The sequence below is a fragment of the Nelusetta ayraudi genome, unplaced genomic scaffold, assembly GCF_046127955.1.
Source record: "Nelusetta ayraudi isolate G7.1 ecotype Tasmania unplaced genomic scaffold, CSIRO-AGI_Nayr_v1 ptg000022l, whole genome shotgun sequence".
In the NCBI taxonomy this organism is placed as follows: domain Eukaryota; kingdom Metazoa; phylum Chordata; class Actinopteri; order Tetraodontiformes; family Monacanthidae; genus Nelusetta; species Nelusetta ayraudi.
Genome location: NW_027466072.1, coordinates 4835809 through 4861737, shown reverse-complemented (window position 1 = coordinate 4861737; position 25929 = coordinate 4835809). Strand labels below are relative to the sequence as shown.

At 46.6% G+C, this 25929-nt stretch overlaps 1 protein-coding gene across 1 annotated transcript; it reads left to right on the top strand.

Moving 5' to 3' along the window:
• The first annotated feature begins 758 nt into the window (after positions 1-758).
• On the top strand, positions 759-25273 carry ubald1a (UBA-like domain containing 1a). Its single transcript, XM_076028227.1, has 3 exons — positions 759-1277; positions 2196-2255; positions 22045-25273. Exons 1-3 carry the CDS (start codon positions 1170-1172, stop codon positions 22372-22374), a joined length of 498 nt encoding a protein of 165 aa, XP_075884342.1. The 5' UTR covers positions 759-1169; the 3' UTR covers positions 22375-25273.
• The last annotated feature ends 656 nt before the right edge of the window (positions 25274-25929 follow it).

Here is a 25929-nt window from a genome sequence, read left to right as displayed (position 1 = left end):
GGAGAGAGTTCCAGAGTTGTTGCTGATGTTATTCATTGTTGTTCTTCACAACTGTCGGAAGTGTTGCTGTTCTGTCTCGGAACAAATGCAGTGTGATGAAAAGCCGTGCTGCTCACAAGAGGAGCAGCGGTGATGTTAAGCGCCACCGCAGTGCTCCCTCCCTCCCGAGGGTGCGGAGGAGATGCAGCAGCGACGAGGCTGGAGACACTCAAAAGCGGACAAGAAGACGCGACACCTCCGAACACGCGTCCGTCAGTGGCCCGCTGTCCCCAGTTTGACTCTGGGCGATGTCATTGGTGATGGTGGACTCGTTTACCATATTTGGCAAAGTATTGGTCCAAGCGCGCTAAGGGAATTGGACGAGCGCGGCCGTCATTCACAAAAAAAGAAAGAAAGCCAACCCCTCGAGAGCTTTACAAACAAAGCGCGTCCTGATGGGAGTTGTAGTCCAAAACAAACCCCCTAGCTGACGTTTACACTAGTGTGGAAAATGCCACCGCCTTTGATTGTTTCAATGCCACACTTTGAGCTTTGACCTTCCGTCGAGGTGTACGTCACGGCGAGCCATTTTCGCAAAGGTTTAACCAAAGTGTCGGATTGAATCTTTGCAAGACGGTTAAAGAGCGGAAATGTCCAGAGCCTGCGAGTGAAGCATACAAATCCCACCGGCGGAACTCGCTTCTGATTGGCTGCTCCCTGCTGTCAATCTCGGAAGCCGCGCCCTCACCCCCCCCCCCCCCCCTCTCTCTCTCTCTCTCTCACGCTCGCTCGCTCTCTACGCCGTGCCACTGCTGCTCCTACAGTAAATATTTGTGTTTGCTCGACCGGCTGTAATGGTGGACGACTGAGGCGGTTGGAAGGGAATACAACTCGGGCGAAGAGGACAAGAGAGGAGGAGGAGAGAGAAAGAGAGAGAGGGAGGGAGAGGGAGAGAGAGCGAGAGCGAGAGAGAGAGAGAGAGAGAGAGAGAGAGAGGGAGGGAGAGGGAGAGAGAGAGAGGGAGGGAGGGAGAGGGAGAGAGAGAGAGAGAGAGAGAGAGAGAGAGAGAGGACACAACACAACAACGGTCGGAAGTGTGTGCGTGTGTGTGTGCGTGTGTGTATGCTTGTATGTGTGTTTGAGAGCCGCCAGTCGCCGCCGAGTTGGACCACGGGCTTCGTCGAGGAGAAATGGATGAACTCAAACATCAAGTCATGATTAACCAGTTCGTCCTCACGGCGGGTTGTGCGGCAGACCAGGCGAAGCAGCTTCTGCAAGCGGCACACTGGCAGTTCGAGGTAAACAGAACAAAAAAAAAAAAAAAAAAAAAAGGGAAATAATAATAATAAAAAAAAAAACTGGAGCAGAGGGTGGAGAGGGTAGCGTGGGGCAGCGACGAGGCTTTACCGTTGCTCGTCAGTAGTGTGACGTTAGTTAGCCACACGGCTAATGTTTATGTTGCAAGCAGCGACCGTTAGTTCAGAACCTTCGCTTGTGTTCCACTATAGTCACTTTGTGTTTGTTTGTTTTTTTTTAAACCTGTCACGGATGACACGCGCGCGCGCGAGCACACACACACACACACACACACACACACACACACACACACACACACACACACCAAAGCGTTCGCTGCCCCCCCACCCACCACCACCTCCTCCACTCTCTGCTGCCGTGAAGTTATGTAGTGTTTTAAGTACGCGTCCGCGCTTTAGCCCTGCTAAATCTGCACCGACCGAACACACACACACACACACACACACACACACACACACACACACACACACACACACACACACACACACACACATACACACACACACACACACACACACACTACACAGTTGGAGGGCGAGTCGGTCGGTAGCACATCCAATTAGACTTTTCTCTAGATTAAATACTATAATCCGACACATGACAGCGGTCTGCGAGCGAATCCCAGCCAGTGCTGTTACGCAATATAGGTGGCCGCCGCCGCGCTGTATCGACTAGCCTACTAAAAAAGAGTGCTTTCACTTGTTTAGTCTGCATCGAACCACGTATACATAGATCAGCCATGTACGTTTGCTCTCGCCGAAGGCTATGTTATTCCGTTAAAGCTGTTTAAAACGATCTCTCCCTCGCTGCTTCCCTCCCCTGGCAAACAAAGTCGCATTTTCTAACGTGTCAAATCTCTTGATGCCTTTCACCCCCCCCCCCCCCCTCTTTTGTTGTAGACTGCCCTCAGTGCCTTTTTTCAAGAAACAAATATTCCATATGGCCATCATCATCAAATGGTGAGTGAGAGAGTGAGTGGTGCAAGAGGGGGGTTGTGTTGGTGATCACGAGCGATGTAATGCGAAGAAATGCCCCAATTGTGTCACTGTGAAAGCCTCCCGCAGATTTCATGATTTATTCATACAAAAGGCGCATTTGAATGTTTTCTGTGGCGATCGAAGCGGGCCTTTTTCTTTTTTTCTGTTCTCTCTCTTTTTTTTCTGATTACCGAGCCCTTAATAGGTCAAGAGGAATGATGATGTACCAACAATAACAAAGCACATGTCGGCCATGTTGTGAGCTTCCAGAAATAAACACAGGCAGGCAGACAGGCACGCAGCTGCAGCAGCGACCAGCGGAGAGGAGGCAGGCAGGCAGGCAGGCATGTGAGGGCTTTAGGAGAATAAAGAGGAAGAAAGAACGAGAAAAATCAATGAACTTTGACAGAGGGTTGTTTTTTTTGTTTGTTTTTTTTGTTTTGATTGTTTCAGTCACGATGGATAAAGTAATTCAAAACCATTCGTTTGTCCGTTTCCTGATGAGGAAGGACAGCTGCCCCTCACAACAAGATTGTTGTGTTGTAAATGTACAAATGTGTTTTTGTTCCGGATAGGTTGTGTCCTTTTGTCTGACACAATTGCTCATTGGCTCATTGGGAATGATAAAAGGCAGACGAGTCTGAGCAGAGTAAACTGGAAGGCGTTAGGGCTGCAAGAAATTCTGCTCATGCAGGGGGGGGGTGCTGACCATTATGAAACACTGGCAGTATTTTGGATAGTGAGCAGCAGTTGGGCTCTGACAGCACGCAGGCCTTTGTTTGCAGCAGTGTGCAACGGCAGCATCCTACATCAGCCTCTTGTCTTTGAAATTATTTTTCCTCATTCTTATTATTATGTATAAAGGAAGGGAAATGTGTGAGGATTTGTGTATGTTTGTATGTGTGTGTTTGTATTTATGTGCATGTAAGTAGCCACAACAACAAAGTGTTGGCCGTGAGCAGAATTGACTCTAAATATCTGTTTAAAACAATGAACAACACAGTGTCATCTAGGCTGTCGGTTTTTCACCTCATGGGTCTCACTAATGAAATATCTCATATTTGACTGTGGAGCTGAACAACCTGCTGGAACTGTTTCATTCCGTGTTGCCAGATGGGTCTGAGTCTTGACTGCTCTTGCAAAAAAATAAAAAAACATATTCGATTTTGAGATATCTCGTATCGTTGTCGTCACGCTTTTGTATAATCACAAGTTTACGGTTCACCTGCTTTGTATTCCAGCGCCAGCATTCGTCTGTGCGCTGGGTGCTGTGCGCTCTCATCACTGTATGTGCATAGTGTGGCGCATGTGCAGAGCGGGTGTACGCGCATGTGAGTCACAACAGTGCTACAGTAGGGCAGCGTGTCCAACCTTCCCGCAGCTTATCAGGCCACAGTGTCAGTTGGTGTGCAGATCTAATCCACTTTGCTGCTGCTCTCACTCTTCACTCTGCCGCCGTGCCCTCTCCTTGCACACTTGAGCACGACTGGCATTGTGTCTTGTTTCTGCGACGCGTGGAATTCTGCGGCGTTGCGTGGAGCGAGTCGATCTCGTCGCTGCGGCGGACGCTCCGGCTCGGAGCCGGTGGGCGGCAGGTTGTGATGTGGGTCAGTTAAGTTTCCCACATCAGCGTTGATGCTTCATTTGGCGCAGGATGCAGCAGCGAGCACATGGCAGTGCATGCAGTGCTGTGTTTTTTTTGTTTGTTTTTTTTTGTTAAAAAGAAAAAAAAAATAGTCACGCACTCAGCTCTGATGTAACGGCCACGGCTGCAGCACCCATGATGCTGTTTATTGCAGAAGCCTGGCAGGCACGCAGTGTCTCAGCTTGCAGTCGTTGCTTTTGTTCCAACCGAAGGGAGGCTCAGGGGTCAGGCCGACGTTAAACACATCACGCTGGACCTTGAGAAGATGGATGAGTGGGGTTTTAATTCTGTCGCGCCACTGCATGATTGGAATGAGCTTAACCTCCTCACCCCCGACTGTGTACCTGCCATGTTGTCTACCAAGTCATTTACCGATCTAAAAGCAGCGTCGTGGGAGGAGGACCGTTTGGGGTAGTAAATGTGAGTCATTTGAGAAGTTTCATTTCTAACGAAGTGTGACGACTTTTTGTTTTGTTTTTGATGGGAGGTTTCCCCGAGTCTGACTTCTCTTACCTGTTTGCATTACCAAAAACTTGGTTGATTCTCAGAGGTTTACACGGCCATCAGACATTGCGCTGAGTTGGCCCACTCCTCCTCACAGTCCTGACCAGTCATTCTCTTTCCTCCCAATGCCAGACTCAGGCGGGTGTCTGTACATGATGTAGAAGTGCTACAATCTGTGCGAAGGCAGCAGTTAAACGCTCTTTTGTTTCCCCGTGCAAGTTGAAACAGACAGCTGGCAGAGATGTGCAGCTACATGACGGATCCTGAAGAGATTTTCCATTTGTCTTTCTGTATTGAAACTTAAACTTAAGATGCCGCAGCTTTCATCCATGTGTTCCATCATGGACTCCCAGACCCTAAGCTCAGTCTGGGCCCCTCCCTGTCCACTCCCTGTCTTCTCCACACACACACACACACACACACACACACACACACACACACACACACGCGCCCTGCCTTTAAAAACACTGCAGCCACAAAAAATTCCTGCAGGATGCCATGCTCCTGCCGGCCCAAAATGGATCCTTTCACAGCGGCGGGGGGAGGCAGCACATCTCGGAAACATGGCACCATGTGGTTGGGTTTATGCACTTCTGCCGCTCATGCCTCCTTCCACAGTTAGCTGCTTCTGCTCTGTTTACAAATGCATGAGGCAGGGAATCCGCGGGCCTTCTCCTCCTCTGTCGGGGTGAACCAACACATTTGCTCTTCTTGCTTTTGTACAATCCCTTCATGACCTCCAACGTTTGGAACTAAAATGAATTCACAGAACAATGCCGGTGCTTTTATTGTTCCTCACAACCAGGAATGTTTTCGTTAATCGTCCACACATTTATGGAGTAATGATCGTGCGTTGTAATCAAGGGCACTCGCTCTCTGCCGGCGAATGTCTCTCCACGCAGCAGCCACAGTAAACTAAATGAACGGATCCTCATGTGACCACAGAGGAGGAAGTAACCCAGCTGGAGCATTCCGTCGCTGTCAGGGGAACATGTGACCCCCATCATGTGACTGAGCTATAACAAAGTGCACAATGCCAGCTTCACATGCGTGCAATTTCTGACAGAACGTTTTTTTTTTTTAAATAATGTCGTGATCTCGTGCTGCAGCCCTGCAGTGAAATCTGAGCTGCAGTCTTGGATTCCATGTTGTCTTTTGTGGGTCAGGCTAGTAAAAACAATGTCCACATTCTCCTCATGATAGCAGTTGCTGAGAATAAACATTCTTGGTGTTCTTGATCCGTTACAGAAACTCTCTTTTAGTCGCATATGTAAATTTCTTTACACAGTAGAATGCATTGTTCACACTTCGTTGAGCTCACCTTTTCGTTTCCTTATTCATGAAATGAGCGCGTTCAGCTGTGTTCAGCGCTAAGTGTTTCTAGCTTCACCTTCTCCTTTTCAAAGTTTGAGGCCTTGGCCGCCGCAGCGATCACCTGCTTTTATTGCGCCGTAACTCATGTGCCCCACAAGCATCACGCACAAGGCGAATGCAACAAGGAATTTATGGAGGCCAACGTTCAGGCCCAACTCAGATGGCGCAGTGACTTGGCACCAGGAGATTGGGCACCGCGGGGATGTGATAAAAGTGGGCGGGACGTCGCTTAAAGGCAGTTTCCTGGCAATATAAAATCTAAGACGGAGGAAGGAGGTGTGTGTGTGTGTGTGTGTGTGTGTGTGTGTGTGTGTGTGTGTGTGTGTGTGTGTGTGTGTGTGTGTGTGTGTGTGTGTGTGTGTGTGTGTGTGTGCTTGCAGGGGTGTTTCTGGTAACTACAAACACTGGGTTTGGGTGCTTTGGTGTTTGGTTTATAATACAAAGGCTTTCTGGAAGCCAGATTCTCTCATCCGTTTCAAACGCCGTGTCGGTGAGATCTGAAGTGTGTGGTGTGCCCGTGTAGACGAGCAGAGAGCTATAATTACCTCTTGTAAATCACAACGTGAAGGAGGAGGATGATCGCCGCTGGTGGCTCCTCTTGTCGGCACACCAGCCATGTTTGCGTTACAGTTTTGGTGCAAAACTGAATTGGTTAGAGTCACAATATCACTAAAACACAACTGCAAACTTTGTTTCCATCGACTCATTTTTTGGAGGGGCTTGAGTCTCGGTGAAGTTGTGAATGGCCCCAGGGGGCCATATGTTGCCTGGTTAGCTTTTTAATGCGGCCCGCCAAACTTGAAGAAATCATATTGATAATAGTAAATAAGTAGTAATATAGCTGTAGTTCATCCATTTTTTTCAGTGTTTTAAGAGTGATTTCAATAAAGAGCTAAATACCTTCTTCAAAGATCGGATACTTTGTTGCAACACCTTTGTTCATTTTCAATAGACATGAAAACACATTTTTTGCATATCCCATGATATATTTATTTCTCCTATGAGGTGGGTCACCGAAACACTCCATCCATCTGCTGCTGCTTTGGCCCCGCTGTCAAATTTTAGAAGCCACTGTGGCCCCACCAGTCAAAAAGTTTGCCCACCCCCTGTTCCAGGATGTGTAGTAAACAATGAAAATTAACATAAAAGAGCATTTGTTTGGCCGCAAGGTGCGTTGAAACAGGTCAGTCAGCCAGTGGCTGGCTTTTAGGTAAAGATAACATATGGAAACACATGGAAACATATGGAAATGGAAACGCAGCTACACCCAGTTTTAATGCAACAAAACTTTGTCACCATTTCGACTGTATGTCCCAGACATATGTGTGCTCGCAGCCAGTTGTCTCGCACGTCTCAGTTAGTCAGCCATGTCTGGAGCTGTTAATACTGTTAATAAGTAAGAAAATATGTCCACGCTGCCATCTGCGTACGTGCACGTGCGCGTCTGTCCACAGCCGGCCCAAGACGTTAGCCACATCTTAAGAGGCTTGGCCTGCGACTAGCATGTTCCAGCATGTTACCCCGCATGTTTTCCAGGAGCACCACTTCCCAGAACCGCAGAGGAGCGAGTGCGCTCGCACACACACACACACACACTGGAACTTTGGCTCAAGGGACTAAGTGAATGGGAATCCATGTGGGATGGTTGCAAAGGCCAGATGTGTTTATGAGCAATGAGGAGTACACTTTCTTTGGGTTTCACAATGCAGTGGAGAGCGCACACACACAAGCAGCACATGGAACCATAGTGTGGTCTGAGTCAAAGGGAGTGTTGTGAGTCTTGCTGGCTGTTTGTCTTCTCTCCTGGCTGCTCGTGTCAGCAGCATCCTGCGTGCCGGCCTGTCGCCGTCCCGCTCCCGACTATTCCTGCCCCGTCACCTTTCCTCTGCCCGTGTCCATCCGCTTCCTGCTTTACCGACTCACATTGGTGACCTTTTGGCCACATGACCGGTCCGTGTCAGAATGTGGTCCCTCTCCTCGGTTACGACAGCAGACCTGTACTTGACTTCTGTGACACTTCAAACGCTGGGCCGTTTGTCTTTCCAGCTATGTGAGCTGGAGGCAGCGTGGTAGATCTCATGCACCAGAGGATCTTTGGATCAAAATAAAGCCACACGTCTTCAGGTTCCTCGCTCTAATTCATGCAACGTCTTGGATGGAGTTGTAATTGCATTTTCAGTCTTCCTCCACGTTACCCTGTGAAAAGGAATTGGAGTGGACTTATAAAACATATGAGCTGTAAACATTTAGACATAATCCCCAATAAATTCAACTCAGAAATGTCCTTTTTGAAATGTTCTTCATGGATACATAGACATGTGTTCGCACATCTGCTGATGATGACACAACACTTCGTATAAATCAAAAGAGCCCAAATCCCGGATAATTTCTGGGATTAACAGGAATTATCGCTAATTGCCGTGGAATGTTTTCACAAATATTCCCAATGCTGGAAGAGATGGTTCACCCCAAATTGATATTTACTCACTACTTGCCTACATTTTTGATGGAGGCTTTAATGGCATTGACTAATGTACACAAACATAGATCAGACTCAGGGGGGCGGGGGGGATGGGTGTGAGTTTGGCTGGACCATTCCTTTAACTTCCAAAATAAGGTTTGTGTAACTGCAACGGAAGCTCTCTGCCAGTTTCCAAAGCTAGCTTTGTTTTGTAATCCTGTGACCGAGTGGGCAAAATCAATAGATCAATTGATGAAATGACTATTTTATCTGTTACAGAAATTCTGTATCCTACATGTTGTGTCTAAAACTGTCCATAGAAAATTGCCCTTCAGTTATGGCTGCTGAATAGTCCATTTGTCACCCGTGTCAGCGGGGCCTCGGTGAAGCTTCTGTGTGCAGCTGTCTCAGATTAAGAACACAATTTACTCATTGTGAAGACAGCGCAGGAAGACTTGGATTTCCCTTTTTCGGGCAAACAGAATTCTGTGGAAAAATAAATGAACAGCTGACAGCAACCCTTGGAGGTGGAGGTGGTAGAGGGGGGCATATGAGTTGAAGATGAGAGAAGCGAGTCGTTGAGACTAATCTTTCAAACTCCGGTGTGAAGCTTCAAGAACCCGTCGAGCCGACCTGAATGTTTGATTGTGTTTGTGTTGTGTTTTCCCTCGTGATGACCTTTGGCCCAGTGGTTTCTGTTGCCAGACTGTTACCAGTCAGCAGGCCAGGCTCCGTGTTCTACACCAGCGTGAGGCACTGAGCACTTATTGTTTAGGCTGTTAGTCATTGTTGTGTGAGGGTTGCAGTTGGTCACAACCTGCAGCGCTTCTGTTTGATTTATATGTTTTTGTCCTTCTGTTTCAGTGTCTTTTTTTCTTTTCGTTTTTTTCAGGCTCTGCTCCAACTCTTTCTTGCTCTTCCTCGACCACTGACCTCTTGTTTCTGCTCCAGGTGTTTTTCTTTGTTTCGTTTCCGGCACCGTTCGTACCCTCGCGCTCTCTCGTCGACCCCCTTTTTTCGAGTAACACACATGACACACGTGAAAACAGAGCGCCGTCGAGCTAATAATCAACCGGCCGCTAGCAAAACACGTCCCCCGTCCGTCCGCGTAGTTAAGATTAACTCGCACACAAAACACAAACATACACTCAGCTGCTGGAGGTTGGCCAGGGTCGGGTTATAGTAGCGGGAGGGTCAGGGGCGAGGAGTGGGAGGGGCGGCTCAGTTGAAATATTTAACTGCACCTGTCCACTTCCTTGAATTAGTAGGAGACGGAGAAACGTCTCGTTTCCAGGCACTCCCTCCGACGACGGCCTGCTGTTGCTGAGTCGTCACGGCTCATGAATGGGAGCCGCTGGTCTGGTTTCGCAGTACGTGGGGGGTTCACACAGGCCGAGGATCCAGTGTCGCTCCACATCCTGTTTGTTTGGAGAAAACAGTTCCTTGTCAGAAACGTGTTGCTGCTCACGAGCTGCACCGCACTGGCCCACTGACGCCACCTCTAAAGCCGTTGGTGGATAATCTGTGGGCCAGATAATTCGGCTGATTAATAGCACCTTGGAATGATTTACAGTTGCAGTACTTACTTTATTATTTGCAATTATATTGGTACGTATACATGTCTGTATGTGTATATGTGATGTATATATGTATATATACATCACATATTTATTTATTCATTTATTTATATATATTGAAATGGTATGTGTTGTGCGTCTGCCAGTAGGTGTTCTGATCTCTAAAGATCATCATCTGTTGCAGTTGGCTACCTGGCTACAATGTGCAGCTGGTGTCACTGGACCTTTTGAATCGGCTCCAGTGTGAAATGTTTCGATGGAACAACCTTTCAACCTTCCAAGCGGCTGCACAGCCTGGCGGCTCCGGGGGCAGAGAGGACTGGCCGGAGTCGAATCGCTGAATGTAGCTTGGTTGCAACACTACTGTGCGCTTGCGCTCGCTGATCCATAGCAGAAGGACCCTATTTGCAGGCGCCTGGAATTAGTTTGTGTACTTAAGGTGTGTGTCATCACACTGCGTGCCGAGGCCAACCAACCACCGTTCTGGCACCTGCGCCCGAGCGTCGGCATTGGGAGTAAATGATAGACGCAGCAGCAGCCGAGGGGATCCTCCATGTTGACGGTCACTGGATCAGTCATGGCAGCAGTGGAACCGGAGCCTCTGTTGAAGATGATTTTCCATTCATTTTAACCTCCATTACTCTTCCCCGCTGTATGACAGATTATATTCTGGACTTTTTCTGGAGTCGATGGCAAATAACGCACTCGTGGTTTATAAAAGCTTGCTTATCCCTGCTTGTGCACAACAACAACGACTGTCTTTTGCACTCCAGTTCTTGTTTGTTTGTTGTACATGGATTGACTTGACTTCAATGTCTCTTGGAATTACTGTGTGGTTTATTTTTGTATTGTTTTTAGTGCTGCAACAGTGTAGTTTTCCAATTTGGAATCAATAAGGTACATCTATTCTGGTTTATTTATAAAGATTATTAGGAGGAGGTAGATTTAGACAAAAAAAAACCCACTCCTACAGAAAAGGTGGTTTTATTTGGCTGAAGAGACGTAGGGGTTTGCTAATCTATTAATAGACCGTGAATGCAGTTTGGTGTTGGATTAATGGATTGCCGCGGAAAAAAGAGAACATTGCCATTGATACTCCTACGCACAGGTTTTGTATTATGTATCGTGTTGTGTTGCACCCATAACTCCAATCTGTGATTGAGTACTAATTAGTCGATTGGTTGAGCCCGGTAATTACTTCCTGTTTATGGTGACGGTTGTTGGAGCGTCTAGCAGGTCCAGACCGGCTCCCCTGCTGCTGATCTGTCTCTCTGAGGCGCAGACAAAGAGCGGTGCCCTGCCACACGAACCCTGAAGACTCATCCACTTAAATATTTAAACGCTCGAGTCGTGCACGCGGCCTGTCGCGCTTTGTTTGATCTCCCTTCCCGTCTTTCATTCTGCCCTCTGTGGCTTTTATTTTCTTCTTTTTCATAAACTTCTCTCACTTCTCCATTTAGCCCTCATTCCACGCGGCGCTCAAGCGGCATCCATCGGCGTTGTCAGCGCTGCGGCGGACTGTCGTTGCAGCAGCTCGACGTTGTCGGCGGCGGTTTATTGGAGTTTTCACTGACAGATGACGGAGGGATCGGGCCCTGACGTGCCGGAGCTGGGAAACATTGGTTGCTTGTTTTGCTGGGTAAAGATCCGGCCAACATTTGTTTGTGAAACACGATGTCAAAACATCTCGTTTGGATTTTCTCGAGTCATAACAGAAAATTGTTCTGTCTGCATGTGCGTGTGTATGTGACACTTTCAGCTGTCATCAAACACAATCGAGAGTCCGCGCTGGACTTCCTCTTCGTGTGGTCGTTGGGTAGCGCTGCACTGTGTCACTGCACCGTCCGTCGTCCCCCCCTCTGGTGGACAGAGGCCTGCAGTGTCATGGTTGATGAGTTCGGCTGGCATTGTTCTCACAAGGCCAAGCAAACAGAACCAACAAAAGGTTTAATGTTTCAGAGTGCCTGTAAACTGCTCTGAGCACGCACAGTGTTGGTGCTCTGGAGCGCCAGGTCCAAATCTGATGCTGCTGGAACCAGAGCATCCTCCCACTCAGCCGGTAGGAAGTCCAGTCCAGCACGGTGGCGCTGCTGCTGCTGCTGCTGTTGCTGTTGCTGCTGCTGCTGTTGCTGTGTGTGTTTGTTTCTGGGCTTCACACTAACTTTTTTTTTTACAAGGTGCACAATGGCCTCGGTCTTAAAATTTTAGGAATGCACTGTAAACAGACAGTTGTAAACAAAGTAAATATTCCCATTTCCTGTCATATTTACTGATAAGTGCTTTCACAGTAAATGCGGAAACCAGAATGTTTTAAGTTCACCAACTTCAGATCAGAAGTTTTTCAGCAACAAAATATATTGATCACACACTCAAAAATGGATGGAAATTTTCACTCATACTAGTGACTGAGCTGCCTTGAATTAATAAAGATCCAAAAAGCAACAACAACAGCATTTTTAACAGTGGGCAAAAAAACAAGGTTGGGATGAAGTGTTGCTCAAACACCACAAAGCATCCACTCTCTTTCTCTCTCACTCTGTTTTTGTATCTGTCTGTGTGTGTGTGTGTGTGTGTCTTGAGGGGGCCTTTGCTCACGGTCACGTAGTTAACACAGCAGTACTCGTTTTGTGACTTTCTTCAGTCATGTGGTTTGCTGTGCTCGTGTTGCTGCACATCGCTGAGATGTGGCGAGGAGGTACAGCAGAAACAGCGGCATTGCACCCCTGTTTTAAGTGCACAAGTGAAAACAAAATAAAACCTAGTTGTCTGTTATTGCCAATGAACGTTTGCATCAGTATTTGACAAATGAATTTACACCATATTTACTTCATTTATTTCAGTAGAACTTCCTGACCACTGCCTGCTTCCTGTACTTGTGATTGACTCAAAATCCCTGATTGGAACCTCAGCATTCAAAGGTTTTGTCTTTGCTTTTATTTAGCATTGTCCACTGTTCTTTGGGAGCCAGTCTTGTGGTGCAAGAAATAAATGTTGTGTGTCTAATCTGCACATACAGTAGCTGGACTACGCTCATGCAATGAGTATTACGGAACAGGCAGTGCAAACCTCACTAATCTTCTCAAATTTTCTGCACAATCTTTCAAATCTTTAAAAATCCCACAAGTGTATTTAGTTTCTCGGAATGTGAAAGTTTTGAATTCGGCCCAACAGCAGCAGAGTGTTTGGAAATATGGAACAGAAGTCATGTTGTACGTGTTCAGACTGCATACTGCCATCGCGTCCAAGTTTGCATGTGTTGTTTTTAAATCTCTTAATTCGATGGAGTTCCTCTCTGACTGCTACTCCCTGAGTGGAGACGCCAGCCTGCGTGGTTCACGGCCGTTCTGACGACAGACTGGACGGAGAGGAAGACCGGAGTGGGAAGTGAGAGAAACATGGAGGATGAGAGAAAACACACACACACACAGGTTTAGACTCACAACAACAACAGAGGCTAATAATGTAGTGAGGGGCTGCGTAGTTTGAGTGAAACATTTATAAAGATTTAACCCAGAAACCACTTTTATTGTGCCATCATTTTTATTCAATCTTTCAGAAGAACACAATTGAACTTATTTTGGTACGAAAGTGTTGGAGGGGAATGTGGAGAACGGCTGTGATGACGGTGAGATTGTGGTTTTCTGTGCTACAGAGTGGGACATTAATGGTCAACAGAGAAGAATTTGGTGTTGTCATGAGACCATGAGTAGTTTGGTGAGTAGTTGAACACTTATAGGCCCGGTTTTACAGATAAGACTTAGACTAGTCCCAGACTAAAAATGCTGTTTGAGCTGGCTTAACTTTAAGTCACTGCACAGACTTATCTTAAAATAGTCACAGATTTTGTTGGTTCTGGATTAAACAATGACAATTGCAGGAGGGTGGATTAGGATGTGGACGAAATAGAAGTTTATAATAATCCTGCAAAGAGGCAGATTCAACTCTTCAGTTTAATACTGTTTGTGAACGCACATCAGGAAAGATGCTTGGCCTTGGCAGTATGGGGGGAAAAAAGTAAGATGTACATATTTACATATATGCAAAATCCACTTTACAAATTTTTCCAAAAATTAAGCAATGTTTTCACACAAACAAAAAACAGCACAAATACTGGAATTTTTAGTGGTGAAGTCGTTTTTATTTTGTTTAGTCTCCTTTCTGGAATATTTCCTGGAATGCAGCGTTTTCACCTTGGTTAATTTCCGCAGGAGTTCTTCAAAAGTCACACGAGAAGCGGTGGGAACCACGTCAGACTTGGCACGACAGGAAATGATGCGAATGTTGTCGTACACATTGTGTAGCTCAGTGAGTGCCATGGAGTTTGGTCTTCTGTTAATGCTGCTGTTAATGTGTTTTTTATGTATGTAAATACTGCAAGTTGAACAACAACATGGTCAGAATTTGGAGTGCAGAATGGCACAGTTTTCACCTGGAAGAAGACAAGGCAATATCCTGGCATTTTCTTCCACTAAAGATTCTGCCTTATTGCATTTGATTACATTTGTGTAGTCATTTTCAGACACAAAAGGGATTTTTCAAAAGCCTGTAAATTCCCTTTTTTTGCTAAGCGAAAAGGGGCTTTGATGTGTCCCTCTAGCCTAGTCTTATACCTCTGTACGTTCGCTCCACTTTTCAGATAGAGCACAACTTAAGGGTCGGACGTTGTGCGACATACATGGGAGACGATTCAAGGCCCTTTGTAATGCCACAGTGGGCCTCGAACCTTTCCCCAGATTAGCCACAACACCCAGAGACCGGTGTTGTCCTCCTGCCCTCCGAGACCCCCTGGCACCCTGGTTTACAGCCCCTTTCAAATGTGGAAGGTCCAGCCAAGCATTCCAGCTCAGTATTAGCAGGAGGCTAAAACCAAGTGTTCTTGCTGGAGGCTGTAGCTATGCTATTGCTGATCCATAGTGAGTTTTTATTTATTTTTTTTATTTCAGATAACTAATCATGCAGTGTTGCGTCACTGGAGTTCCCAATGACAAAATAAAGTTCTGGATTTTGAATAACAAAAATAACAGCTGATTGTTATTGGACGAGCAACTGCAAGGACTGATTTTTGATGTTATGTAACATAACGTCACAGCTCATGTTTTCATCTTATCATAGCATTTTTATTTTATCACCATCAAGTAAATAACTTGGTGTTAATAGTCTCGATGTCTGAGATCATTTCGACTGTGTCTCATCTGTGTTTGTGGACAAACACACACGCACACACACACGCACACACACACACACGTACACACATACATGTCCACAAACAGAGAGTGTTTAAGGGATGCAGAGCCTGGCTACAGGTGTTGAGAGCGTGTTGCGTTGCTGCTCGGCCAGCAGCAGCAGCAGTGAGTAGCAGTAGCAGAAGCAGCAGCAGCAGCAGAAGCAGCAGCAGCAGCAGCAGAACCAGGTCCCTCCAGCCACAGAGCAGCTCATCCCGTCAGCTGCAGCAGCTCTGCTCCCCTTCGCCATAACAACCGTTCCCATGGCAAACACTCTCTGTTCACTCTGTGTTTTGAACACAAACTCGCAGTGTCTCTCGCTTTCTGTTATTCCTGCCACTCCATCTGTACATGCAGAGTAAGAGAGCAGACCTCCTTCCCTCAGCCAGTCCCACTCTGTGCACTTCAAGGTCCCATATGTTTTCAGTACCACGTCACTTTATCGTGTTTCTTTTAGATGTTTTTACCCCCCTTTTAATTCCAGACCAAAGTGAGGTAGTTTCACACAATTAATCGGTCAACAAGTCGTAGATCTCCTGAAAACAGCATATTTAGCCCTTTGTTTACAGTTTTACACAGAAAATGATGGGTTTTAGCAGCCTGTTAAAAGTGATGTTTTGTTGAACCTCCCACATTTGGAAAGGTTTCCTCAGACAGACATTTGGCCGATGGTGTTGCCGCTAGACTAGGGAGAGGCGTCTGTGCCCTTTGTGACATCACATAGAGGTGGTTACTAGAGCTTCCTCTTTTTGACATAGACTGTTGTGACAAAGCTTTGGTGAACTGAATCTTGCAGGTGGAATCTTCAAACAAGGCAAAACACATCATACAATATGTGTGTGTGTAGACACACGCACACACAGAAACACACACACACACACACACACGCGTGTTTCTAAAAATAGACTGTTTTGTTTGATACGCGGGCCTTTCTTCATCTCTGTCTGTCTGCCAGCTGGATTATTTACTTGCTGCTGCTGCAGCAGCAGCAGAGACGACTTTAATTAGAGCTCCATGTGTTTTGACATGAGACACACAATTTACCGTCATAGAGACGACCAAAACAAGTGCACCTCAGCACGTACGATGTGTGACTAATTCAGACCAAGGTCAGTGGCTTGCTTGATCTTGCGGTCTCATGACTCCCACCAAAAGAAGTTTCCTCAAGTCTCAATATGCTCCCCTGAACAAAGTTAGCAGTGCTCCTTCTCTTTGTCATGCATTGTCCCATGAATTGTGTGAAGACAGATGGAGTCTTTGGCGAAGGCTGAAAATCTTCAGTTCAGCAACAGCAAATAAAAGGAATCACCTTCATTTATGTTCAGTGTGTGCAGTGCAGAAAGATTGTGTCTTTGCGTTCATGTTGAAACCGTGAAATTCTGTGTGTATGTCATCCATTTGAAAATAGGTCAATGCATTTTATCATCATGCATCAGTAAGGTCCTTAATTCTTTACAGGGAGACTTGATTCTGAAGGTCCTTACAGTCCGACATTTCTAAAAATGTGGTTCCCTCATGTATTGTATGTCTACACAGTGTCAGACATACATTATAATTGTTCAGTGCATCTTCAAGAGTTTAATTTAACTATTCATTCAACTTTAGCCAGATAACCAAAAATAATATTCCACTTTTGTAAAGATCTTGAGCTATCTAGATCTAAAATCCCATAGAATTCATAATTTGCTTGTTTTTAATTCATCATAAACCTCGCAGAGATTTAAAAGAAGAACCGGTCCACCTTCCCAATCAGCTGTCCAAAAGCCAATTGGATTTGCAGACGCTGCTCCGTTGCAGCGCTGCTCCGCTCCTGCCGTGGCCAGCGTGGCGAGAGTTAATCTGCCTCGAGGCTGCTTGGTACGCACAAAGCGAAAACGCACACTAACCTTCTTCCTCAGTGTGCCGCACCAGAGCAACAACTGCTTGTGCTACTTTCACCTCCTGCCGTCTCCGCTGCCGCAGACGCGTTGAACGGGCCGGGCTTCGCCGCGTCGCATTTGTTGCGTGCTGCTCGGAGGCGGCGGCAGCGGAGAGCCAACCAATGGGATCCGGTCAGTTGGAGAAGACGACCGCTGCGTGTGTTTGGATCCCATCCTCTTCCTCCCCACGGGTCGATACTGTCTGCAGCTCTTCACACTGGCCATGGTCTCCTTCGTAGACGGACTCACGCGGAGATGTGTCGTGCTATTTAGCCAGTGAGGCTTTCGAGGCCCCATTTCACCCTCACGCTTTCTCCCATACGGTGTCTCGTGAGAAGTGGTTGAGAGCGGTGTTCCTGTGCAGAAATGATGTTAGAAACCCTGATCGAAAGGGGAAAAGGGAGGATGAAATTAAACCTTATTTTAAAGGCAAATGTGGGTATTGGGAACAAAACCAACAGAAAAGGGCTGCCAGTTGCCATCAAATCAACAAAGAAAGCTTAAAAAAAAGAGGACTCCTTAAAATAAAATTGAGCTCACTATCGAAAAACTAAGGTGAGTGATGAGTGAACAAATGAAAGATTCCTTAAAACAAAAAAAGCCATCTACTCTAGCATGCCTGGGTACTGGGTACCACACACACAAACACACACAACTAAAACAATAATAGAGCAAGGTTCCAATAATGCAGGAGGACACTCTTTCTAGAGTAGCGTTTCTCAACTGGTGGGTCGCGACTTAAAATGAGTCGCGGGGATGGTTTGATTGGGTCGCGGCTTCGTGGGCAACAATTAATTTACTACACGACATGATAGGAAGTGGGCTAGCGTTTTTTTTGGATAATATGGATAATAAGGAAATAGACTAGTTGGTCCTGAGACTCCATCATTTGAGAACAGCTGTTCTGGAGATGCTCCTATGTAGACAAAAACAACAGGAAAAACAGCAGAAGAAGATGCCGCTAACACAGAAAAAAACCTCAAAGAGGTTGTGAATGTTGTTGGCGGTGAATGTTTGGACGTTGTTGCTGCTCGACATCCCGACAGTTTGACGCTGCCTGACTTGCTTGTCTGTTGTTTTGCCCCTGGAGAAATGGGTTTCTTTGTTGTTGTTTTTTTACTTGGGTTTTCAGGACCACAGATGGTCTCTGTACACATCCTCACAGTTCCCATCACTGTTTTTCGCAATCACCAGATTCGTAAAAGTCTTCTGGAGGCTGCGCCGCTTGCTCTGTATTTTTTTTTGCCAGGTAACGGGTTTTGTGGTTTTTCAGCTGCTGTCCCGGCCACTTTGGTGTGATTGTGTTGGTCAGGAGTGTTAGTAGGGAGTGTTATTAGCTGTGTTTCCGTTACAGTTTTTCACAAAATAAAAGTATTTCTAAATTTTCGACAAAGTACAATTGGGATGTGCAGGTGTTTCCATTGAATGGTGTGAAGCGCATAAGCCGTAATTCACATAAAAAAAACTTTGAGGATGGCGGTGCAAAACATTTTGCGTCACGTCCAGTGTGAGAAGAATGTTTCCATTACACTTGTGAGATATACCACTATATGGACACGTCTGAAAAACCACCTCATGAGAGCGTAAAAACCTTTTAGCAATATTTGAGAGGTTCTTTAACGTGTAGGTCTTTCCATTACCAGTTTTTTCATTGCGATTTTTACGTTTTGTGCAATTCAAGGGGTCATGGAAACGCAGCTAATGATGAGCCACAAGCTGGGAGACCCTCCGGAAAAAACAGCTCCTTTTTTTCCCAATTCTGCGGTATTCCACGATAGATTCTGTTTCTTTTGGCCGGTTCTGGTGTTCCATGAACATAGAAATGGTGGGAATCATTGGGCCCTGAATCTGATTCCTCTCAAGAGTCAGTTGAGGTGCTAGAAGTGATTCACCGTCCTGTGGCAAGTAGAGAAGCTCTGCGATCTCTGACTGAAGTAGTGCCAAACCTGGTCAGGAGAAACCTTCAAGACTCTCATGTGGTATTTTTGCTCAGTTAACAAGAACATGACATCAGATTCTGCAGTGCCGCTTTTGTTGCAGCAACTTCCTGTTTCTTTTTCCTCTTGCTCTGAAGTGTTTTAACGGCAGCCTTGCCGAGCTCGCCGAGAGCCAACCAGTTACACAAAGCCGAGGGCCGGCGCTTCAGACGGGAGCTTTTCAGGGTGGATTAGTGAGATTCCGGATTCCAAGTCTTGCGCGATCCGGCTTCAGCGCCGGCTGAGTTCACACGGACGACGACTGCGGTCCAATTAAAAAGGCCTGGCGGAGCATCGGCGCCCCGCCCTCCGCTCGGCCGTGCGTGGAAACATCCAAACCTATAAAAGTCTCTTGGCTGACTCCAGGGATTCTTCTACCTGTTAATCAGAGAGTCTAATGATAAGATATCTCAGGTCAGCAGTTTTTTGTCTCGGACGACTGAAGCCATCTGCCTCTGTAAATCCTGCGGACCCCATAACTGACGGTGCCAAGAGCAGGAAGGACCACTGAGGTTGGCTCAGCATTCCAGGGTGTCGCTTTACCACAGGAAGCAGTCGGAGGGACATGAGCCAGCGTTTCCCAGTAGCGCTCACACCGCCTGCACCAGTACAACAGCGCACCACTCTGAGAAAGCTCGGGCCGTGCCCTCCCGGTGCCCCTCCACCTCACCACCCCCAGGACTCTACTGCTGCTGGGCTAATATGCAGCCACCAGCACTTTCAGGGGGCGAACCGGTCCGATTACCCTTCAAAGGCAGAGCCGTGTTGTTGTTCCTGACGGCTGCGTGTCGCAAGCCCGAGATCCCACTGAAGGGGGCTGAGTGCAGATTAGATATGCCGGCTCGCTGCTACTCCCAGTAGCCGGCTGCAATTCCTGTTTATTGCCGTGCTAATGTTTTTCACCCTGTCAGCCGACATTGATTCACAGAGGTCCTGTTCCACTGAAATCCTGTTTCCAGAAAGTTCTTCTGAAATTTGGCGATTTGTAATGTAGAATTGCACTCCCCTCTCCACACACACACACACACACACACACACACACACACACACACACACACACACACACTATCTTTCTCTGTGCACATATTTCTCTGATAAAGCGGATTCAGTTTTCTTGGATCCCCCCCCACTCCCGACAGGATGAGCAGCAGTTTTCTCTTTGAAACTACTGTGCTCTATGTTCTGTACTGTCCCCTCTTCCTTTCACTGCTTGAAACTGTCGTGTGTCCATGTTGACACTGACAACACTTTCACATCTGTCCTGGGAATGATGTTCAAGTAGTTCATTCACGTCAAATGAAGCGAAATATTCTTGGAATAAACTGAAATGTTGGCAGTCGCGAACTGGATGGAGCGGCTGGATGATTTCAACGACGGCGTCATTTCTGTATTTTTCAAAAATTAAACTCCCAAGCCGCTACTTTTAATTCCATGTCCGTCCCGCCCCTGACTTCTTGCCGTTGAGCGTTACGGCCAAGCGTCTGACCTGAATCAGCGGTGAAAGTGAAGTTGGCGCCGCTGGTGGTGGGGAGGCGGGGGGAGGAACTGTGCATGAATCACTCCACTTTTCTATTTCGCTTCCAAGCCTGAAACGCTGACGGAGCTTTTTCCATCCACCGTGTGGAAGCCCTGGTGCTCCGGGGCTGCCCAGTCTTGTAGGTGCTCGTCCCGCCGTCCTCGCCAGCCCGTCGGCCAATCGCAGCTCCACCCGACAGCTGAACTGCACAGTGTTGAAGTCGATACGTCAAGTTGACGTTTCACAGTAAAATGCAGCACATATAAAAACAAAATCCACCACATTGTACATTGTGATCTAAAATCAAGTGGATCCACCGTGTTTTCCAATCATTGACATCCTGCCTGAACAATTCTACCCGCTGCTATTGAAGCGGTTGCTATTGAAGTGGTTGATACCGGCGAGGACCTCCTGGTCATCGGCGCTGAGGGACTCCGAGGAGGAAACGCAGGGCGGCCGCGCTGACGCCTTGCTTGCTATTTCTGACGAGCACGACATGTGGCCACGCTGGCCTCGCTTCAAGGTGGTCCGGGTGGTTCTTGGCCCATTGTGAGCGGAGCGGCCGAGGGAACTCTTGGCAGGACAGTAACGAGAAGCTGCGGTGAGGGTGAGGGGTCTTCAGAAGGCCAGAGACCCCCCCTGCGTCAGTGTGCTTCAGTGTCGTCAAAACCTCGGCCAGCCGCTCTTTTCAGCCCACTGGCAAAGTTTGATCCGACTGGATGCGTTATTGCCATGTGCAACAGGAAGTGGATGTACACAAAGGAGTGTACGTCGACGACCAAAGTCCCAGAGGAGCCGGCGGTGCCTGGAATTCCCCCGACTTTCCAGCGGCTTGATTAAAAATAACGTCGACGGCAAAACTCTCTCTTCTTTTTTTCCCCCAAACATTTCTAAAAAGTTGCATTTTTGAGATGTTATGTGCACAACGCTGTCGGCTGGTTTATCTCAGTTCTCCAACTACTTCTTCTGGAGGATAAACAACTTTGTAATGGATGACTTGTATTTCTTTTTCCCACTAGAGCAATATTGGAGTTTGTTCATGGCTTCTCAGGCCACATCAGAAGTCATGGGAAAATGAATCTGCGAGCCCATTAAGATTGCACTGTGTTGTTTTTAAAGGTCCAATGTGTAAAATGAATTAAGGAAAGCCCGCCTGACAGTGAGCTTCATATTCAGGGCACTGTCTGCTGGGCTTCCTTGAAAAATAGCGGCAAAAGATAGCAGCTAACTAGGAGCAAGATCCTTATTGCTCTTTGTATATTCTTATATATGAGAACCATCCTCAGGCAAATTACTTCTATGAGCACTTTTACCAATATAAAAATCATAAATCAAGCCAAATGTTACACACTGGACCTTTTAAGTTGTTTCAGAAGATATTTGCACTACCTGTGATGGCTCAGAAGAGTCCTAGTAAGAGTTCTAATCAGACTCCTGCATGGCCTTCGTACACTAAACCCTCGAAAGCAATCACGAATCGTCCTCTGCCATCTCTATATTTAATCCTGCATACGTCCACATCCGCCCACGTGACTTATTCTCTCTTCCTCTCTCTCTCTCTACCTCCACCACTCCAGATGTGCACCCCAGCAAACACGCCAGCGACGCCCCCCAACTTCCCGGACGCGTTGACCATGTTCTCCAGGCTGAAAGCGTCGGAGAGCTTCACCAGCGGCGGCGGCGGCGGCGGCAGCCCCATGGCCGCCTCCATGGCCACCTCGCCCCCGCCCCCCCAGGTGGGCGGCTGGGGGGTGTCGCCCAACGTGCCCACCGTGCCGCAGCCTCCGCAGGGACTCTGGACTCAGGGGCAGCCCCCCACGCAGCCCTGCCCCGCCTGGCCCATGGGCGTCAACGCCCACGCGGGCGCCGAGCAGAAGGCCAGTGTAGCCATGGAGGCCGAGAGATGAACGGCAGCACGGGACTCAAACGGCAGCACCTCCCCCTCCTCCCCCAACACACACACACACACACACACACACACACACACGCACACACACACGCACACACACCCTCCAGCTGGGGAGGGGGAGGAGGGGAGATGGGTGGGGGGGGGGAAGATGGATGGCTAGAAATGGTCTTTCACCCCCTCCGAAAAGGATGAAAGGAAAGAGACTTAACACAAACCAAGAAAAACTCAACTTGGACATTTTAAGAAGAGGAGAAAAACCAATGCAAATACTATTACACCATAATGTTTAAGAGAAAAAAAAAAGAACGCACACACATAGTAATAAGCGAGCAACTGAAATCTTTTTTAGTTTTTTTTTCCGAAGCAAATGCGTCAAAATAAGCAGAATATCATTTAGTTAAAAAAAAACAAAAAAGAAAGAAAATGTAAAAAAAAAAAAAGAAAATACTGTCACGCCCAAGGATTTTCTGTGATGTTCAGTGACTTTCAAGGCAGCAAATTTAAAGCGACACTATCCGGTTTTTGTACTTTAAAATGAACGTTTTAATACTTTTCAATACATTACTTTTTTTCTTGCCATTCATTCACTTGTAGCAGTGAGAGTGGCGTCCCGGCCTGAAGGAGGCGCTAACTGCTGTCGCCTGCCCAGGACCTTTTTGCAGGAGCCGGCAAGTCCAGTTAGCCTCCTAGCTGGTTAGCCCTCATGCAAAGTTGCGCGGCGGGCAAACAAATGGCATGTAAGTCCCATTCCGGGTCAGTGGGGGGCGCTGTGTCTAAAGAAGGGCCGCCATTCTCTTTGTTACACGTCCATTAATCATTAAAAGAAAATGTTTTTTTGTTTTTTTGAGAACTTTCCTTTTTTTCAGGTAGAAAAGAAAATGACATAGTGTTGCTTTAATTTTCCTTTCTGGTTTCTTCCTCCCACCGTTTTGTTTCTGGGCCGCTTGTGTCCTGCGTCTGTGATGCAGCATTTTAGTCTTTAAAAGTTGATACGCACCTTGGTGTGCGCACATGACAGCAGGTGGTCAGTTTATCAACACACACACACACACACACATATATACATATATGTGTATGTATATATATATATATATATATGTGTATATATATATATATATATATATATATATATATATATATGTATATTCCCACACACATGCGAGTACACAACTAGAGTTTAGAGGACAACACCTCCATACTGGCATCCCCACCGTCAAAGGTTGGGGGCTCTTCTTACCTCACCTGGTGGTCACCTGACTTCTCTCAGCCAATCAGGGATTCTTTTTACAAAACCAACATTTTTGCCGCAGGACGTGTTTTTAAGGTTGTTTTTTTTTTTGTTTCTCTCTTCCTTTTTCTCTTCAAGAAGTCGCTGCGGTTTGCGCTCACAGCAGTTTCAGACCCGCAACTCAAGATTGCAGATGTCCACTGTAAACACTTTTTTTTTTCTCCCCCTTTTGGAGATTTAGGTTATTACAAGAAAACGGAGAAATCCTGATTTAATATAAAATTGTTTATAAATGCTAAACCCTTGTTTTATCTTGTTTGTTTTTTCATTTTGCGAGGCTGAGGTCAGCGGTTCTGAAAAAAGGGGCGGGTCCATTTTCTTTTTGGAAAGAGTGAATCAAACACAGCTAACACGGCTACGGAGAGAACTCCATCTTTGTATACAGAGTTGCCACTTTGCATGATGATGTGTTCATAATGTGTTACATGTTTTTGTAGCAAACATGAGGTTGAGACGTGCAGGGGGTGGGGGGAGGGGCGGGGCCGCGCAGTCGAAGGCCCAATGTGTAGCATTTAGAATCAGATCTACTGGCCTCAACAGCTGCAACAGCTGTGTTTTTAGCTTTAGACAAACCTATTAAAAGTCAATAACTGTGATGATGAGTTTTTACAGGGTGAAATTTGCTAATAATTACCCTTCATATTTAAATAAAGAACTTATAAGCTGGCGGCAATATTGGGCACAGTAGCCCAACAGGTGGATGGGCTCCAGACATCCCAGCTCAAGACGCAGACATGAGATCAAGTGGGACAGAAAACAGCCATGAACCTCTGACATTGTTTCTCAAAATGCGAGGCGGCCAGTAGCATCGACTTCAATCTATCACGTTGGGCCTTTACATTGTCGGGGGTTGGGTGGGGGGGGGTTGTGGCACTTGTTCCCAAAGGCTTTTACAAACAAAAGCTTGTTTCTCTTTAAAAAAAAAAAAAAAAAAAAAAAAAGATCCGAGTCTAATGCTGACTTGCTACTTTTTTCAAAGGAGGAACAAAGTGAAGCTGATGGGAGGGTTTGAGGGGCAGCTTGATGGAGCCCACCGCAGTCAGCCTGGGGACACTACACATGACTTTAACAGTATAAAGCCCTTCACATACAGAGGGGGTTTGTACAATATTTCGATGGCGAGTGTTTGCTACGTCCCCCGGTCCACTGACGCCGCCGAGGGACGCTTCAGGGACGACCCTGACCTACTGCAATATTTGAAAATGCAGGATCTATCCCTTTGTTAGTTTCTCCTCGTCGGACGGATTATTATTTTACATTGGATAAAAGAAGATAAGAAATATTTTAAATAGAAGAACATTTTTTTAAACTGATAATTGGTAAGTGAATGGATGTAATTAATCAATAAAACTAAAGCTCCTTTTTTGTTATTTAGACAAAACTAATATTTGAGTTCATCCTCCTCTATGCTTTGTACTTTATTTGGTTAAAAAACAAAAATCAGCGCATTTTCTTTTCTGGGTGGGCCTGTTCCTAAATGGTTTCTCATGTATGTTTCCCCACTTGTATGACTGTATGAGACCATTCCCACAATATTTGTGGACTACCTGATAATTAACTTATCATTTTTGTGAACCTAAATAAATATTGTATGTCAGCCTAAACTGCACTGCAGTGTTTGTGTTGGCTCTACAATTTATCTTTGTTACGTCACAAAGGGTGCATTGCTCAAACTTTATTTAGCACACACACACACACACACATTCTCCAAAAAGGAATCGAGGGAGAAGTAAGGATGTTGCTCTAATCTTTGGAGGAGTTCACTTGTAGGTGACAGACCGATTTTTTTCATGTCATTGCCAAAGTGCATTTTTCTTTTTTTATATAATGTGGGACCTTTAATGTTTTTCAAAGGGTCGGCCTCCTTATCAGAGTCCATGTGATGTTTGGGAGCGGAATGAGGACATGATGAAAGCCAAAGTGGACTACAGAAGCAAAATGTAGAAAAAAATATATTTTTGAAAGAGCGAGTTCACTGGGCAACAGTGGCCATCTTCACCTCTGCTGAATCCACCTCTTTCTCTCTCTCTCTCTCTCTCTCTCTCTATTTCAGATGTCAACAAAAGACACTAGCTGTCCACATGTGCACCTTAGCCGCATACATAAACATCCACATGGCACAGGCCAGTGAAGTGGTGGTGGTGGTGAAGGCAGGGTCACAGAGTTCTCCCTCTGCCCAGCCTCCTCCTCCTCCTCCTCCTCCTCCTCCTGCTGCTGCTGCTGCTGCTGCTGCTGCTGCTGCTGCTGCTGCATCCTCTGCAGGAA

Coding starts and splice junctions, on each gene's coding strand:
- ubald1a (XM_076028227.1), top strand. CDS start 1,170: ATGGATGAACTCAAACATCAAGTCATGATTAACCAGTTCGTCCTCACG. Junction 1,278..2,195: donor CGGCACACTGGCAGTTCGAG/GTAAACAGAACA, acceptor CTTTTGTTGTAG/ACTGCCCTCAGTGCCTTTTT. Junction 2,256..22,044: donor ATGGCCATCATCATCAAATG/GTGAGTGAGAGA, acceptor CCACCACTCCAG/ATGTGCACCCCAGCAAACAC.